Source organism: Myxocyprinus asiaticus, chromosome 11 (assembly GCF_019703515.2).
Source record: "Myxocyprinus asiaticus isolate MX2 ecotype Aquarium Trade chromosome 11, UBuf_Myxa_2, whole genome shotgun sequence".
Taxonomy (NCBI): Eukaryota; Metazoa; Chordata; class Actinopteri; order Cypriniformes; family Catostomidae; genus Myxocyprinus; species Myxocyprinus asiaticus.
This window is the reverse complement of record NC_059354.1, coordinates 36,317,456-36,334,020: the sequence shown is the minus strand read 5'-3', so window position 1 is coordinate 36,334,020 and position 16,565 is coordinate 36,317,456. Positions and strand designations below refer to the sequence as shown.

Below are 16,565 nucleotides of genomic sequence, written 5' to 3'. Positions count from 1 at the left end.
GTTCTATTTGTTAACATTAGTTAATGCACTATGAACTAACAATGACCAATTGTATTTTTATTAACATTAACAAAGATTAATGAATGCTGTAAAAAATATATTGTTCACTGTTAGTTCATGATAGCTAATGCATTAACTAATATTAACAAATGGAACCTTGTTGTAAAGTGTTTTCAAAATATTTAAGATTTTGCAGTATACCGTACCTATGTCCGTAATCAAGTAAGCACATTTGTGACATTGACCTTCCTTTGTACAAATAAGTTCAATTTCTTTGCATCCATTGAAGCACACAAGGTCCTCTTTGGAACATTCTCAAATCATGTTCTCTCAGCAAGTATCATCACATTTTGCACAAACTTGTGGTGTCCATGCCATCTCGAGTGCATGCTGTCATTAAAGCAAAGGAGGCATACCAAATAATTAGAAAATCAGAAATAAATGTACATTTTTCAATTAAAAATTTCACTTAAATTGTTATGCTTATAATATAATTTAATACTGAATTTTTTTTTTTTTTTAATGCCAATAAGAAGCATAGTATTAAACTTTTGGAACTCCACTGTCTAAAAAAGTGTGTAAAGAAAAGCATGTGAGAAACAGGCAAAAAGCATGGTCACCCAAACACAACCTTGTGTGCCAACAGGTCACCCCCATGTCAGACAGAGATTTTGGCCGTTACAACTGTACAGCCAGGAACAACATTGGGATGCGCTTCCAGGAGTTTATCCTGGCACAGGCAGGTGAGTGTTTGCCTCAGGTGTCTTATTCAACTAATCTGTCTCACCTATGTGTTAGTCAGAACATTTCCGGTGATATCGCAACAAATGCACAGTTATGACAGGCTTGGATTGAGTGGTGCTGTATTCTTGACGTAAATACACTGTTATGTTGTTTCCATTGTAATGCTTGAGGCTGTATTCCACAAGTGACTCTCTACTTGCACTACAGTGACAATAAGAATACAGATCTGGTTTAAAGGTAATATGTGTTTTTATAGGATAAAGGACTTTCTCATGTCCCAGTTTAACATGCATAGACAAGTATAAGTAGGTGGGTCATTGTTAAATTGAGTTCTATCAGGAAGACTCGCAGACTTGAGTGAAATTTAAGATGACATTTATTTGATGAATATAAAACAGAAATGTAAAGCCCCGTCTGGCAGTCCGGAGAAGTTGTACTTGGAACGTCATATCCTGCCGGAGATAGGAGGCAGGGGTGAGGAGCCTACCCCCGTGCAGGACGGGACTCAACTGATGGAGTGGTGGAGGTTGCCATATTAGCACATTGAAACAGCAATGTGATAGAATGTGGGCAGACTTATAAAGCAATGGCTTACATGTGATTGGCTAGGAGTTACCTAGCTAATGGTAAGATGATGTACAGCTGCTAGTCTTCCCGCTAGAACTATGCTGCACTTACATTTATGTATAAACATTGTGGCACTATCAAAACATCACTCAAAATGAGGTTTGCAGAAAGCCTGCACACTAACAGGCAGGCATTTCGGTCACAGATGTCCATCCTCAGTCCATGAAGGTCGACTGTGACCAAACCCGTTTGCCTGTTAGAACAAGGTTACTCATAAGTAAAAGCTATTTTCTCACAATAAGTGGCCTGTGTATTTTTCGGTAATTATAGTGTGCAAGCTTCCTGCAGACCTTCTTTTTGAATTGCTTTGGCCGACACACTTAAGAATTCTTCCTTTTGGACTCTTTAAGAGATGTGGTGAGTTTCCCTTAATGTCTTTCTAAATGAATAGTACACCCAAAAATAAATATTTTTTCAAATATGATGTCTTTCAAAACCCATATGGCTTTCTTTCATACATGCAACACAAAGGGAGCAATTTAAAAGAATGTGCTGGTTGCTCTTTTCCATGCTATTTCAATGAATGAGGACTGGAACTCCAGCCATCAAAAAATATAAAGAAGCACCATAAACATAAAAGTAATCCATATGACTTCCCTTACAAAAAAATCGAAACTAGGCGACAGCGAGAGAGGAGTGAGAGGAATAACCTGGTTCGCCTGCACCCAGATACGCTGTCGCCCGGCCCTTAGCCACTCCCCAAACTCTGGCGGATGACAGCTTGCTCCTCCCCCGGTGGACAGTAGTGGGTCCTCTGGCCCCAGGCAGACAGTCACGCTCCTCCCTCTTTTCTCTCCTCTTTTTTTTTTCTTTTCTCTTTTTTTTCTATGGGGGGAAACGGCAGCATGCCTCAGATCCTCGGCAGCTGGCAGTGACGTCTCCGTCCCCGGGCGGACGGCCACAGGTGCTCCTTGGTTGGCTGGTAGTGGCAAAGACTCCATGACAGTGCATCCCTCCTCCTTCCTGGGCTTCGGCACCAATGTAACAAGGTTACTAGCTTCATGGGAAAGGAGGAGGCAGGAGCCAGCTGAACTGTCAAAATAATGGTTTAATGAAAGCTTAAACAAAAAGACACAGCTGCGTGTGGCTCTACCTCTCCCGAACTTCCGCATTCCACTGCACTTATCCCTCTCCTAGTCAAAGCCCAGCCCCACCCTCATCACAGTGATGTTATCTCTTTCATATCTCATGCTAACAGACAAAGGTGGAATTGGATTATGATTGTGGCAGCACTTCCCTTATATGTTCACCCTAGTGTTTCCCCTTCTATTTCTCTTACTCTGTCTCACCCACTTATTGTCTCTCTCTCTCTCTGGCACTGTCCATGATACTCTGGAACACACCTTATCTGTTCCAAAACATATAGTAGTGATTTGCCCCATTGCCTACTGCCTATGTAGGCAGCTGCCTTCTAAGGCAGTATCCTAAATAACAGAGATGGTATCAGAGATGGCCGAACTTTATCCTCAGACACTGTTCACTTTAATCTTTTTTCTGTTTAGACTGAAAATTCTACCTATCTCCTTTTGTGTTCCATGGAAGAAAGTAATGACATACAGGTTTAGAACAACATGAGGGTGAACTATTTTGGGGTGAACTATCCCTTTAAAATGCTGCCTACATAGGTGTTGTAATAGTGGCCAAGTTTGGAATGGCATACTACCATACTACTCTTACTATTTCTGCCATAGACTGATATGGCAGAAGTTGGATGAGTAGTATGGGGTAGTATGCCATTCTGAACTTAGCAAGAGCTACGGCCTCTTCCCCCTCCCCTTCCTCTATAATGCTCACCTAATTAGTTTTCGTCTTCCTGTTGCCTCTCCCTTTTTCACTAACTATTTCTCTCTCCATCAACTGTCTTGGCTCTCCCATTTTCTCTTGTTTTCTTGCTTGAAGAGCCAGATGCTTGTTATTCAGAGCAGGGTGTGTTCTCTCGCCTGGCATGGCAAAAAAATTAAAGCAGGAAAGATAAGAAAAGGCAAGAAAAATACTTGCCTTGGTTCCTCCATTTAGGAGAAGTTTGGGCACAGTGCAACATGTTTTTGTATCAGATTGGCATTGACAACAGGCTAGTATTACTGGTTCTGTTTGTGCCTGCATGGAATCTGAACTTACAGAAAGCTCCATACATTTCAAACGCCCATCATTTATAAAATTCAACAGATCCTTCAACAGCACATTGTGTGATAGATTCTTAAAGGGATAGTTCACCCAAAAATGTAAATTCGCTGCCATTTTCTCACTTTTCATTTACTCATGTTGTTCCGAACCTATGGGAGGACATACAGGACTATTTTCAAACCAAATTTCAAATTGTATTTGCAAATGCGTTTTCTATTTGTGGACTCATAAATTGTGACAAAGTCTGCCAAATTTCAATTGGAAAAGCAAAGTCCATTTACAATTGCATTTCCTATGAGTTTTCTATGATTACGAGTTATGACCATGTCATATTGAAAAAGTAATATTAATTACCCTATTTGCTATTTCACTTCCTCAGCGTCCCATATGGAGCCTGCCAAAATTCAAATGGAATCGCAATTCCCTTTTGCACTTGCATTTCCGATGCCTAACACAGACACCTGTCAATCAGTTTTGGGGGTGGGAGTTTATAATATGGGACATGTTTGTAATTGGAAGTGATGTCAGAAAACAATACACGCTAGTGATATTACATAAGACAGCTTCAAGGTGTGTATCGAGTACGCAGTGCAATTTCCAATGAAGCCCCGTATCGAAGCGTGGATTGGATTAAGTGATAAGCTGTTTCCATACAAAAGTGGTGTATTCAGCATCATGAATCATCTTCTCCATATCCATTCAAAAAGAACTCCTCTTGTCTCCTCGCCAGTGTAGCACCCATAGAATGTCTATGGGACCGCCGTGTTACGCTATTCTAAGCTGACCTTGTAGGCTCCCCTTTTAGAAGGGCTCTGGCTTGACTGTGCAGTCACGTGAGCACTTCAAGTTTAAGTCCAATTAGAAACTGTTTGTCATACAAATAGTATAAAAACCACAAAATAATTAGAAAACACTATTTAATTGCCTGAGACAACTCTGTTAGTCGTATTTATGTATTATTATTATTACATTGAATCATATTCACTCTTATTGAAATGAGTGCCACACTTTAATGTGTGAATCATATTATCAGAAGCTTAAAGTGGACACTTAGCACTGTAAGGCTTTTATTTGTGCATAATTGGTCAAAACTTTAACAGGCGCGCCATCCAACGGAGTTGTGAACATGGGTTTATGAATGCTTTATATTTGACCAACCACCGGATGGTTTTTAACACTCCCGAGCCTTTGAAACTTTTCCTGAAACACTCCGCAGAAAGCATCAGAGCTTCATTCAGCTTAATTTCCCATCCTTAGTGGAAAGTTTAAATAATGTACACAAATGCACATCTCCTTCTTGGCCGTCAACAGCAAGGAGACAGGTGCTCTAAAATGCAGTCGATTGTGACTGACATCACTTCCAATTACAAACACACCCCACCCCCATGGTCATGTGTCTGTCTGCGGGAGAGGGAAAGTGGTAAGGCTCGTCACCTGGGCTGTAATTACTCAAACACCTGTCTCTCCCGCAGACAGACACATGACCACGCCCCCCATGCCACAAATCTGTATGACTTTCTTCTGTGGAACACCATCAGAGAAGTTCAGCACAATATCTGAGCTGTTCTCTTCCATAAAATGAGTTGTTAATTTATAATACTAATATATGATATATATATATATATATATATATATATATATATATATATATATATATATTACAGTTGCAATCAAAATTATTCACTTTGACTGTTTACTGAGGTTTTTTAATTCACATCACCAGAATGTATTGCTGGTCAGGGAGGTTGAATAATTTTGATTGCACCTGTATATTATAAGATTAACCTCATTGCAATTTCAAAACAAAATTCTATTAATTTATTTGAGAACAGTAATCTTTAATAAAACAAAATAAACTACTTTCTAATATTGTATCTAAAGTTCTTAAAAAATATTTTAGGTTTTATTCATTTAAATTGGTTAAAGATTACCCAATTCAATTTGATGGATTTTTGTTATGAAATTGAAGTGTGAAAATCTTCAAAATAGGCAAAAGGTGTGTTTTTTTTTTTTTTTTTTGGGAGTGTTCGCAATGAAAGTGGATGAGGACAAGGGGCTATCAAGCTTAAAAAAGGACAAAAAAGCACCATAAAAGCATAATGAAATTAGTCCGTACAACTCACTATATTCGGAGTCTTCTGAAGCCTTATGATAGCTTTTGTGTGAAACAGATTGAAACGTAAGGCATTATTTGCTGAAATCTTTCCTTGAAAATCATGTTTAATAGCCAAGGTCACTTTAATATAATGGAAGAGAAGAGCAGTTTGGAACTCCTTTTGTGTACCAAAAATAAATCATATGGGTTTCAAAAGACACAAGGGTGAATAAATGATGACATATATATTTGTATTATTACTTAAAATATTTAGGCAAATTTGATAAAGCAGTCAGCAACCAATTAGAGTGTTGTACTGTTACAGTAGTTCTGAGTGAGTGTGTTTGTGGGCTTAAAAGTCTCTCACGCTGAGAGAATTTGTTTTGTAAGGTGCTGAAAGCAGCTGTAGAACTGTGTTCCACCCCTCACACAGACACATGCAGCCCCTTCGATATTCTCAGATACTGTGGCCTCAACCCATAAATGGAGACATTTGTTACTCTCTCTACCCCTGACCCATAATTTCTCTGTCACAGATGTTCCCTCAAACCCCTACTCTGTGCGCCTGAGCTCTGTGGCCCAGCGCGTGGCGACGGTTACCTTCACGAAGCCAGACTCCCACGGCGGCGTACCCATCAGTCACTACCTGGTCAAATACAAAGACATCAGTTTACAGGACTGGAAGGATGTGAAATCACAGGGGACGCAGAGTAAGTATAGAAGTTGTCTATTGTTGCAGTTTGTTTGATCAATGCCTGTGCTAAACCACTGAATGAATAGTAGATTGAACAAGGGTTTCTTAACTTACTGAATAGCTCATTTTTAGAATATTTATAGAGGATAAATACCTCAAAACCACAATAAGGCTCTCAGGTTCAATGCAATTGGTTAATAAATAATTATCCATTAATTTTAAGGTTGAAGCAAATGCATGCTTTTGGTTTTTCATTTTCATTTTAAACACTAAGTGGCAAATTCGAAGTTTCAATTAATGGTAACAAAAGTAATTAATGAAATGATGGAGAAAGTGTTAACCGGCATGTATTATTTTTTTATTTATTTATTTATTTATTTATTTTTTGAGTTTTTGAGTTTTTAAGAGCTGGTTCGGGTGCTTGCATTACAGAATTGACAGATTGTGGTAGTCTGCTGCATCCTCCACAACCTAGCACTCAGAACCTACCCGCAAGATCTGGCGTGTGCTGTGCAAATTGTGTTTATAAGGGTATTCTTTATGCATTATAATGTATGCATAATGCCTTATAATAAATCTTATAATATGTTGTATTGTAACATAAATAATTGTAACAGCAGTTATAATATGATATAATACTTACCTATACATGGTTATAACTTTTAAGAGTATACCTCATTATAACACATGATCAACACAACTTTTTATTCATATTTATTTTAGGTTATAATGTATTGTAGGTCTCATAGTTATAATGTATTAAAAATTTCAGATTTTGACATTGTTAATTTAAGATCAAAACCTGGATAATATCTTCCTACAGTGGTCTTTTACCACTTTAAGTCAAATGACAAATACAATGTCTTCTTATAAACATCCAAAAGGCTTTTTCGTGTTTTACTTCAACATCTGCCTCTAACTCAAAAAAGAGCTCCAGTCAACCACAGGGGACACAGGGAACAACTCCAAATGCTTTCAAATTATTTTCCCAATATTTATTGAAGATTTTCAAAATTTTAGTTCCCAGGTTTTATTCGTTCATCTACATAATCAGACTTTTGTTCATTTGATTGACATACTGTTTGTTTGTCAGTTAGATAGACAAATAGTTCATTTGAGTTTGATAGGTTGACAATTAGATTGATAACCTTAAAGAAAGCAAATATGTATAATTTATAATGACATTTTGTTTAAATGTAAACACCATGTACAATCTGACTATATAAAGAAACCTATTTTATACACAATTTGTCATCATTCAGTCAGTTGCTATATCTGGTCTTATTTTTTCTTTCACTTAAACACCTCATTAACATTGCACATCAAACTGCTTAAACAAGCAGTGCATTTTCTTTTCTAAAACATATGTATCATATTTGTATACACCCATACACTTATCTAATCAAATACCAATGATTTAAATAAATGCAAAATATGTATTATATTCTTCTCAAATGACTTGCTAGTTTAAAGTAACATTAAATCATTAGTCCAAACAGAAAGTTAATTTGCATACCATCAGCGTCCCTGGGGATGACCGTAAGTTGATGCGCTTCCATTTTCACACTGTGCTCCAATTTTTACAGCAGTGGCATAGCCAAGGGTGGGCCGGGGCTGGCCTGGACCCACCCAAATTAGACCCAGGCCCAGCCAGAATGTTAGATATTATCCTTTTACTTCAAATATTTATTTAAAAAATAGTTGAAAAACTGCATGAATTCTGATTTCTGAAAGTGTGAAAGGACTGTTTGAATGTGCCTCTTCTCTGTTGTTAAGGAAAAATTTAAAAAAATACATTTGGGCAAAAACTTGGCCCATCCATTTTTATTGGGGCCCACCTAAAAATTATTCCTGACTACGCCCTTGTTTTACCGTATTCAAACTTTCCAGTTTGAGCTGGCTTTTTACACAGAAGATTAACTGTGTTTTGAGACAAACTGTGCCATTAATCCACTGACCTGGTCGCACTTTCTCATTCACTGCACTCTCTTTTTGTCTGTGTATGTTTGCCTCATGAACTTCTCGCTATTAAGCACCTGTCCCCTTTAATCTCCGCTCTTCGTTTTTTCCGTTACTCTCGGCTTTTTCCGTCACTCTCTGCTTTTTCTGTCAGTTGGCTCATTCCGCTGTATTAACCTTGTGCATTAATTCCATAAAGACTACTTTGTAGTTACTCTTACCAGTATTTTAATCAAAGACATTCAAATCCATGTTTTCACTTCACAATGTGGTCATAATCATTTATTAGTGGTCTTTGTCTGCTTTAAATAAAGTAATAAAAGCTGTGGGTCTTCTTTTAAACAGCCATATGAAGTGGTTATAAAACACATTTGCTTTGAAAATTTTTATGGTAATACTTAAAAAATAAAGTATTTAAAAAAATCAACAAAACCACAACATTATTTCAGATATAAGAGTTATCAGCTTAAATTTGCTTACATTAAAATGAACATTGTTCATTTTTGAGTGTTTCCTCTGAGGCCAAAGTAACAGCTCTCTTAAAGGCTAGGCACTGACACTGTAAATTTTGGATTTTTTTACTCATTTGCATTCTGAGAATGTTTATAATAAGGCATTATGCATACATTATAATGTGTTAAGAATACCCTTATAATGCTCTGTAAATACAGGCTTCATCGTGTGTTGTAATGCACGGTAATCTTAAAGGTTATAACCACAAATAGGTATTGTATCATATTATAACTGTTATTACCATTATTTATGAGACAATACAACATATTATAATGCTTATTATAAGGCATTATGCATGCATTATAATGCATTATAAATACATGCTTTATAGAAAGTGTTACCATTATTTTTTGTTGTGTAACCCTTGCCCAGACTTTCAGTTTACAGCAGTCTTTAAGGGCCAAAAATGAAAAGTGAAGAGACACTCAATTGCAGTATAACCTAAATTTACATTGCTGTAAATGTTTCTTAACCCACAACACCAAGAAGGGTTTGTGAGAACTTTAAGGACAGATGAGATAAACAGATGCGCAAGTCTGACAACTTGAAGGACTTAGAGCTAATATAAATAATGCTGTAAAGGCTTGTGGCCAAGAGTATTATTCGACAACAATAATTAGAAACATTGTATATGATTTAGGTGACCAGTATGGGACTTAGTATGTTTATCAAAACAAGTTCCATCACTCTCTTTCTTTCCCACAGCATTCGTGTTGCTCACTAACCTTGAGCCCAACACGACCTACGAGGTGCGAGTAGCCGCGGTGAACGGAAAAGGGCATGGGGAGTTCAGTCGCACAGAGAGCTTTCAAACTTTGCCCATACGTGAGTGTCCTCTGCTCTGACCATTAAAGGCATAGTTCACCCAAAAATGAAAAAGTATGTCATTATTTACTACCCTTATGTCATTCAAAACCTGAATGTTGTTATTTTGTTCCGTAAAACACAAAAGACAATCTTAACGCAGCTCTTTTCCATTCCATACAACAAGCTGTCAAGATCCCAAAAGGACAAAAAAGCACCATAAAAGTATAATAAAAGTAGTCCATATGACTCATTCCAAAGTCTTCTGAAGCCATACGATAGCTTTGTGTGAGGAACAGATCTAAATTTTACTTGTTATTCACTGATAATCTTCCCCTCTGCTGCAACTCTGAAATCTTAGGCTTGGAATATAGTGCACAAATCATATTGACTACTTCTTGGCCTCTGTGGTCACTATAAACTGATGTTGTTTGGAAAAGGGTTGTTTTAAGATTCCTTTTTTTGTTCCAGTGTGAAAAATAACAGCAAACAGGTTTAGAACGACATGAGGTTGAGTAAATAAAGAATTTTAATTTTTGGATGAAATTTTTTGGTAACACTTTATGAATTTCCATTCGATAACATTTGTTAATGCATTAGGTACAGTATCATGAACAAACAATGAACAGTATTTTTAATAGCTTTTATAAATCGTTGTTAATGTTAGTTAATAAAAATAAATTTGTTCATTGTTAGTTCATGTTAGTTCATAGTGCATTAACTAATATTAACATTTTAACAATGTATTAGTTAATATTGAAATTAACATTAAACAAGATTAACCAATTCTATAAAAGTGTTCATTTTTAGTTTGTTAACTAATTTAGTTCACTAATATTAACAAATGGAACCTCATAATAAACTGTTACCAGTTTTTATTTTAATGGTGCTGGAAAACCACTCACTATTGCAATATTTAGCAGACCATCCAAATTGAAATAATAACATTTAATATGTGTGTGGGTCATTTATCAGTTGTTCTGTCTCTTTTGATATTTAGGAGAGCCTAGTCCCCCATCAGTTCAAGGGCAGCGAGGGGTGGGGAAGGCTTACCGACTGGGCCTTGTGAAGCAGGACGATGGAGGAATGCCCATCCTGGAATACATTGTCAAATACAAAACAGTGAGTTATCTGCTGTTGAAGCCTCTACTGAACCAGTGCATTCTCACTAGGGAAAGATCTGAGCAGTATCTGTATCTGTTTTCACATCACTTCTGAAGGGTTTTGTCAAGCTTCTGTGATCTTCGAATATACAGTGGGGTTCTGAGATTCTGAGACCATGTTGAATTTTTTTTTCATATAAACCTGGAAATAAACAGATGATTTTAGGATTTTGACACATAAAAATAAATTTAAAAAAAGAATTATGACGTACGTATAATGCAAAATAAATGTTGCACTATTTCTAGGTCACAAATGAAATGCATGCACATTTGTGACATTGACCATTGTAACTCCTTTACAAAGGTCACATTTCCCTGCCTCCACTGAAATCCACAAGATGCTATTTGGATCATTTTCAAATCATGTTGGGATAACATGGATCATCAGGATTTACACAAACTTTAATGAAGAAAACTAATTCTTGTTAGTTTTTCAATTCAACTTTTTACTCAAATTTGTAATACAATTTTTTGAATTCAGTTAGAAAAATGCAAATTTGACCCCGCTGTATAAATGGCATTATAATTATAGAATAACCTAGCTGGATTCAAAGAGATTTGAAGATAACCAAAGCTTTATGAGATCCTTTAAAGCAAAGTGTATATGGAGTGACGTTTTTGTGGTACAAAGATAAACAAACAGATGTTTCCTTGTGAGAGTGTGTTGATTAAACATTACATATTTAGCAATAGCAACACATCTATTTGTGCGTTTAGCAAATGTCTGGCATGTTTTATTCCTGCTTTTTATCATGACTTCACTCGAAAAAGTAAAAAAAACAAAACAAAATATTTCGTTTGTGTCCAGCACAACAGCATTTTACATATTGTAAAGTACTTAGTCATTAAAAAGCTGGAGAAAAACAGTACTGAACAGCATCCTGTGTTTTTGTTGCTCATAAGAGCAGAGGATGAGTGTGTGCTAGAATGCAGAGGGTGTTATTCCAGTAAACACGCAGTGAAGAGATGAGTGGGCGATAGGTTTGGTGATGAGCAGTGAAAATACATACACTCTATTGCCAAAAGTATTCGCTCACCCATCCAAATAATTGAATTCAGGTGTTCCAATCACTTCCATGGCCACAGGTGTATAAAATGAAGCACCTAGGCATGCAGACTGCTTCTAGAAAAATATGTGTAAGAATGGGCCGCTCTCAGGAGCTCAGCGTGGTACTGTGATAGGATGCCACCTGTGCAACAAGTCCAGTCATGAAATTTCCTCGCTACTAAATATTCCACAGTCAACTGTCAGTGGTATTATAACAAAGTGGAAGTGATTGGGAATGACAGCAACTCAGCCACGAAGTGGTAGGCCATGTAAAATGACAGAGCGGGTCAGCGGATGCTGAGGCGCATAGTGTGTAGAGGTCGCCAACTTTCTGCAGAGTCAATCGCTACAGACCTCCAAAGTTCATGTGGCCTTCAGATTAGCTCAAGAACAGTGCGTTGAGAGCTTCATGGAATGGGTTTCCATGGCCGAGCAGCTGCATCCAAGCCATACATCACCAAGTGCAATGCAAAATGTCGGATGCAGTGGTGTAAAGCACACCGCCACTGGACTCTAGAGCAGTGGAGACGCGTTCTCTGGAGTGACAAATCACGCTTCTCCATCTGGCAATCTGATGGACGAGTCTGGGTTTGGTGGTTGCCAGGAGAACGGTACTTGTCTGACTGCATTGTGTCAACTGTGAAGTTTGGTGGAGGGGGGATTATGGTGTGGGGTTGTTTTTCAGGAGCTAGGCTTGGCCCCTTAGTTCCAGTGAAAGGAACTCTAAATGCTTCAGCATACCAAGAGATTTTGGACAATTCCATGCTCCCAACTTTGTGGGAACAGTTTGGGGATGGCCCCTTCCTGTTCCAACATGACTGCGCACCAGTGCACAAAGCAAGGTCCATAAAGACATGGATGAGTGAGTTTGGTGTGGAAGAACTTGACTGGCCTGCACAGAGTCCTGACCTCAACCCGATAGAGCACCTTTGGGATGAATTAGAGCGAAGACTGCGAGCCAGGCCTTCTTGTCCAACATCAGTGTCTGACCTCACAAATGCACTTCTGGAAGAATGGTCAAAAATTCCCATAAACACACTCCTAAACCTTGTGGAAAGCCTTTCCAGAAGAGTTGAAGCTGTTATAGCTGCAAAGGGTGGGCCGACGTCATATTAAACCCTATGGATTAAGAATGGGATGTCACTTAAGTTCATATGTGTCTAAAGGCAGATGAGCGAATACTTTTGGCAATATAGTGTATCTTTCTTTTGAGCCCCTGCCCCTTGTATTATTTTATTCACCAGCACAAACTGCAGCATGCATAAGAATGTGCTTAACTAATTCCTACATGAGATGCTCACACTGTTCTGCTGTTCTAGGGCTCTCTCATTGAAAAGACCATTGTGCATTGAAGTATTCTGTTGAACTCATATTATGTGTGTGTGTGTGTGTGTGTGTGTGTGTGTGTGTGTGTGTGTGTGTGTGTGTGTGTTTGTGTTTACGTATTTAGCATTTTTAGCAAAACTGTCCCCGAAAAGGACGTGAAATCTGACAAAACCTCCCTTGGAAAATCCATTCATGAATAAAGCAAAGTCTTATATACTGTATCTATATATGCATCTCCTCTCTCTCTCTCTCTCTCTCTCTCTCTCTCTCTCTTATATATATATATATATATATATATATATATATATATATATACAGGTGCATCTCAATAAATTAGAATGTCGTGGAAAAGTTCATTTATTTCAGTAATTCAACTCAAATTGTGAAACTCGTGTATTAAATAAATTCAATGCACACAGACTGAAGTAGTTTAAGTCTTTGGTTCTTTTAATTGTGATGATTTTGGCTCACATTTAACAAAAACCCACCAATTCACTATCTCAAAAAATTTGAATATGGTGACATGCCAATCAGCTAATCAACTCAAAACACCTGCAAAGGTTTCCTGAGCCTTAAAAATGGTCTCTCAGTTTGGTTCACTAGGCTACACAATCATGGGGAAGACTGCTGATCTGACAGTTGTCCAGAAGACAATCGTTGACACCCTTCACAAGGAGGGTAAGCCACAAACATTCATTGCCAAAGAAGCTGGCTGTTCACAGAGTGCTGTATCCAAGCATGTTAACAGAAAGTTGAGTGGAAGGAAAAAGTGTGGAAGAAAAAGATGCACAACCAACCAAGAGAACCGCAGCCTTATGATTGTCAAGCAAAATCGATTCAAGAATTTGGGTGAACTTCACAAGGAATGGACTGAGGCTGGGGTCAAGGCATCAAGAGCCACCACACACAGACATGTCAAGGAATTTGGCTACAGTTGTCGTATTCCTCTTGTTAAGCCACTCCTGAACCACAGACAACGTCAGAGTCGTCTTACCTGGGCTAAGGAGAAGAAGAACTGGACTGTTGCCCAGTGTTCCAAAGTCCTCTTTTCAGATGAGAGCAAGTTTTGTATTTCATTTGGAAACCAAGATCCTAGAGTCTGGAGGAAGGGTGGAGAAGCTCATAGCCCAAGTTGCTTGAAGTCCAGTGTTAAGTTTCCACAGTCTGTGATGATTTGGGGTGCAATGTCATCTGCTGGTGTTGGTCCATTGTGTTTTTTGAAAACCAAAGTCACTGCACCCGTTTACCAAGAAATTTTGGAGCACTTCACGCTTCCTTCTGCTGACCAGCTTTTTAAAGATGCTGATTTCATTTTCCAGCAGGATTTGGCACCTGCCCACACTGCCAAAAGCACCAAAAGTTGGTTAAATGACCATGGTGTTGGTGTGCTTGACTGGCCAGCAAACTCACCAGACCTGAACCCCATAGAGAATCTATGGGGTATTGTCAAGAGGAAAATGAGAAACAAGAGACCAAAAAATGCAGATGAGCTGAAGGCCACTGTCATAGAAACCTGGGCTTCCATACCACCTCAGCAGTGCCACAAACTGATCACCTCCATGCCATGCCGAATTGAGGCAGTAATTAAAGCAAAAGGAGCCCCTACCAAGAATTGAGTATATATACAGTAATTGAACATACTTTCCAGAAGGCCAACAATTCACTAAAAATGTTTTTTTTATTGGTCTTATGATGTATTCTAATTTTTTGAGATAGTGAATTGGTGGGTTTTTGTTAAATGTGAGCCAAAATCATCACAATTAAAAGAACCAAAGACTTAAACTACTTCAGTCTGTGTGCATTGAATTTATTTAATACACGAGTTTCACAATTTGAGTTGAATTACTGAAATAAATGAACTTTTCCATGACATTCTAATTTATTGAGATGCACCTGTAGATATATATATATATATATATATATATATATATATATATATATATATATATATATATATATGCTGAGAAAACCCCTCAAATAGCAATAATTCAAATTCAATATATAATGAAATAATTATAAATAGATATCTTTATTTACAATTATAAATAGTTATGAGTTATTTCAGCTTTTATTTCTTTCATCACATTCCCAGTGGGTCAGAAGTTTACATACAATTTGTTACTTTGTAGCATTGCCTTTAAATTGTTTAACTTGGGTCAAACATTTTGGGTAGCCTTCCACAAGCTTCTCTTAATAAGTTGCTGGAATTTTGTCCCATTCCTCCAGACAGAACTGGTGTAACTGAGTCAGGTTTGTAGGCCTCCTTGCTCGCACATGCTTTTTCAGTTCTGCCCACAAATTTTCTATAGATTGAGATCAGGGCTTTGTGATGGCCACTCCAATACCTTGACTTTGTTGTCCGTAAGCCATTTTGCCACAACTCTGGAGGTATGCTTGGGGTCATTGTCCATTTGAAAGACCCATTTGCGACTGAGCTTTATCTTCCTGGCTGATGTCTTGATGTTGCTTCAGTATATCCACAATTTTCCTTCCTCATGATGCCATCTATTTTGTGAAGTGCACCAGTCCCTCCTTCAGCAAAGCACACACACAACATGATGCTGCCACCCCATGCTTCACAGTTGGGATGGTGATCTTCGGCTTGCAAGCCTCACCCTTTTTCCTCCAAACATAACGATGGTCATTATGGCCAAACAGTTCAATTTGTATTTCATTAGACCAGAGGACATTTCTCCAAAAAGATCTTTGTCCCCATGTGCACTTGCAAACTGTAATCTAGATTTTTATGGTGGTTTTGGAGCAGTGGCTTCTTCCTTGCTGAGCAGCCTTTCAGCTTATGTCGATACAGGACTCGTTTTACTGTGGATAAAGATACTTGTCTACCTGTTTCCTCCAGCATCTTCACAAGGTCCTTTGCTGTTGTTCTGGGATTGATTTGCACTTTTCGCACCAAACTATGTTCCCATGGTGTTTATACTTGAGTACTATTGTTTGTACAAATGAACGTGGTACCTTCAGGCATTTGGATATTGCTCCCAAGGATGAACCAGACTTGTGGAGGTCCACATTTTTTTATTTTTTTTTTTTTTTTTTTTTTGAGGTCTTGACTGATTTCTTTTGATTTTCCCATTATGTCAAGCAAAGAGGCACTGAGTTTGAAGGTAGGTCTTAAATACATCCACAGGTACACCTCCAATTCAGTACACCTCTTATCAGAAGCTAATTGTCTAAAGGCTTGGCATCATTTTCTGGAATTTTCCAAGCTGCTTAATGGCACAGTTAACTTAGTGTATGTAAACTTCTGACCCACTGGAATTGTGATATAGTCAATTACAAGTGAAACAATCTGTCTGTAAACAATGATTTCAAAAATTACTTGTGTCATGCACAAAGTAGATGTCCTAAATGACTTGCCAAAACTATAGTTTGCAAATATTGAATCTGTGGAGTGGTTAAAAAACGAGTTTTAATGATTTCCAGGAAGGCATCAGGAAGCAGGTCCAACCC

At 37.9% G+C, this 16,565-nt stretch overlaps 1 protein-coding gene across 5 annotated transcripts in view; it reads left to right on the top strand.

The window, feature by feature from the left end:
• The window catches only part of LOC127448489 (neural cell adhesion molecule 2-like), a 360,673-nt gene that overhangs the window by 299,594 nt on the left and 44,514 nt on the right, over positions 1-16,565 (top strand). For all 5 annotated transcript variants that reach the window (XM_051711076.1, XM_051711075.1, XM_051711074.1 and 2 more), the window contains 4 exons: positions 647-743; positions 6,127-6,300; positions 9,462-9,581; positions 10,561-10,682. In XM_051711076.1, coding sequence (XP_051567036.1) covers positions 647-743; positions 6,127-6,300; positions 9,462-9,581; positions 10,561-10,682 — 513 coding nt within the window. The remainder of the gene's footprint in view (positions 1-646; positions 744-6,126; positions 6,301-9,461; positions 9,582-10,560; positions 10,683-16,565) is intronic.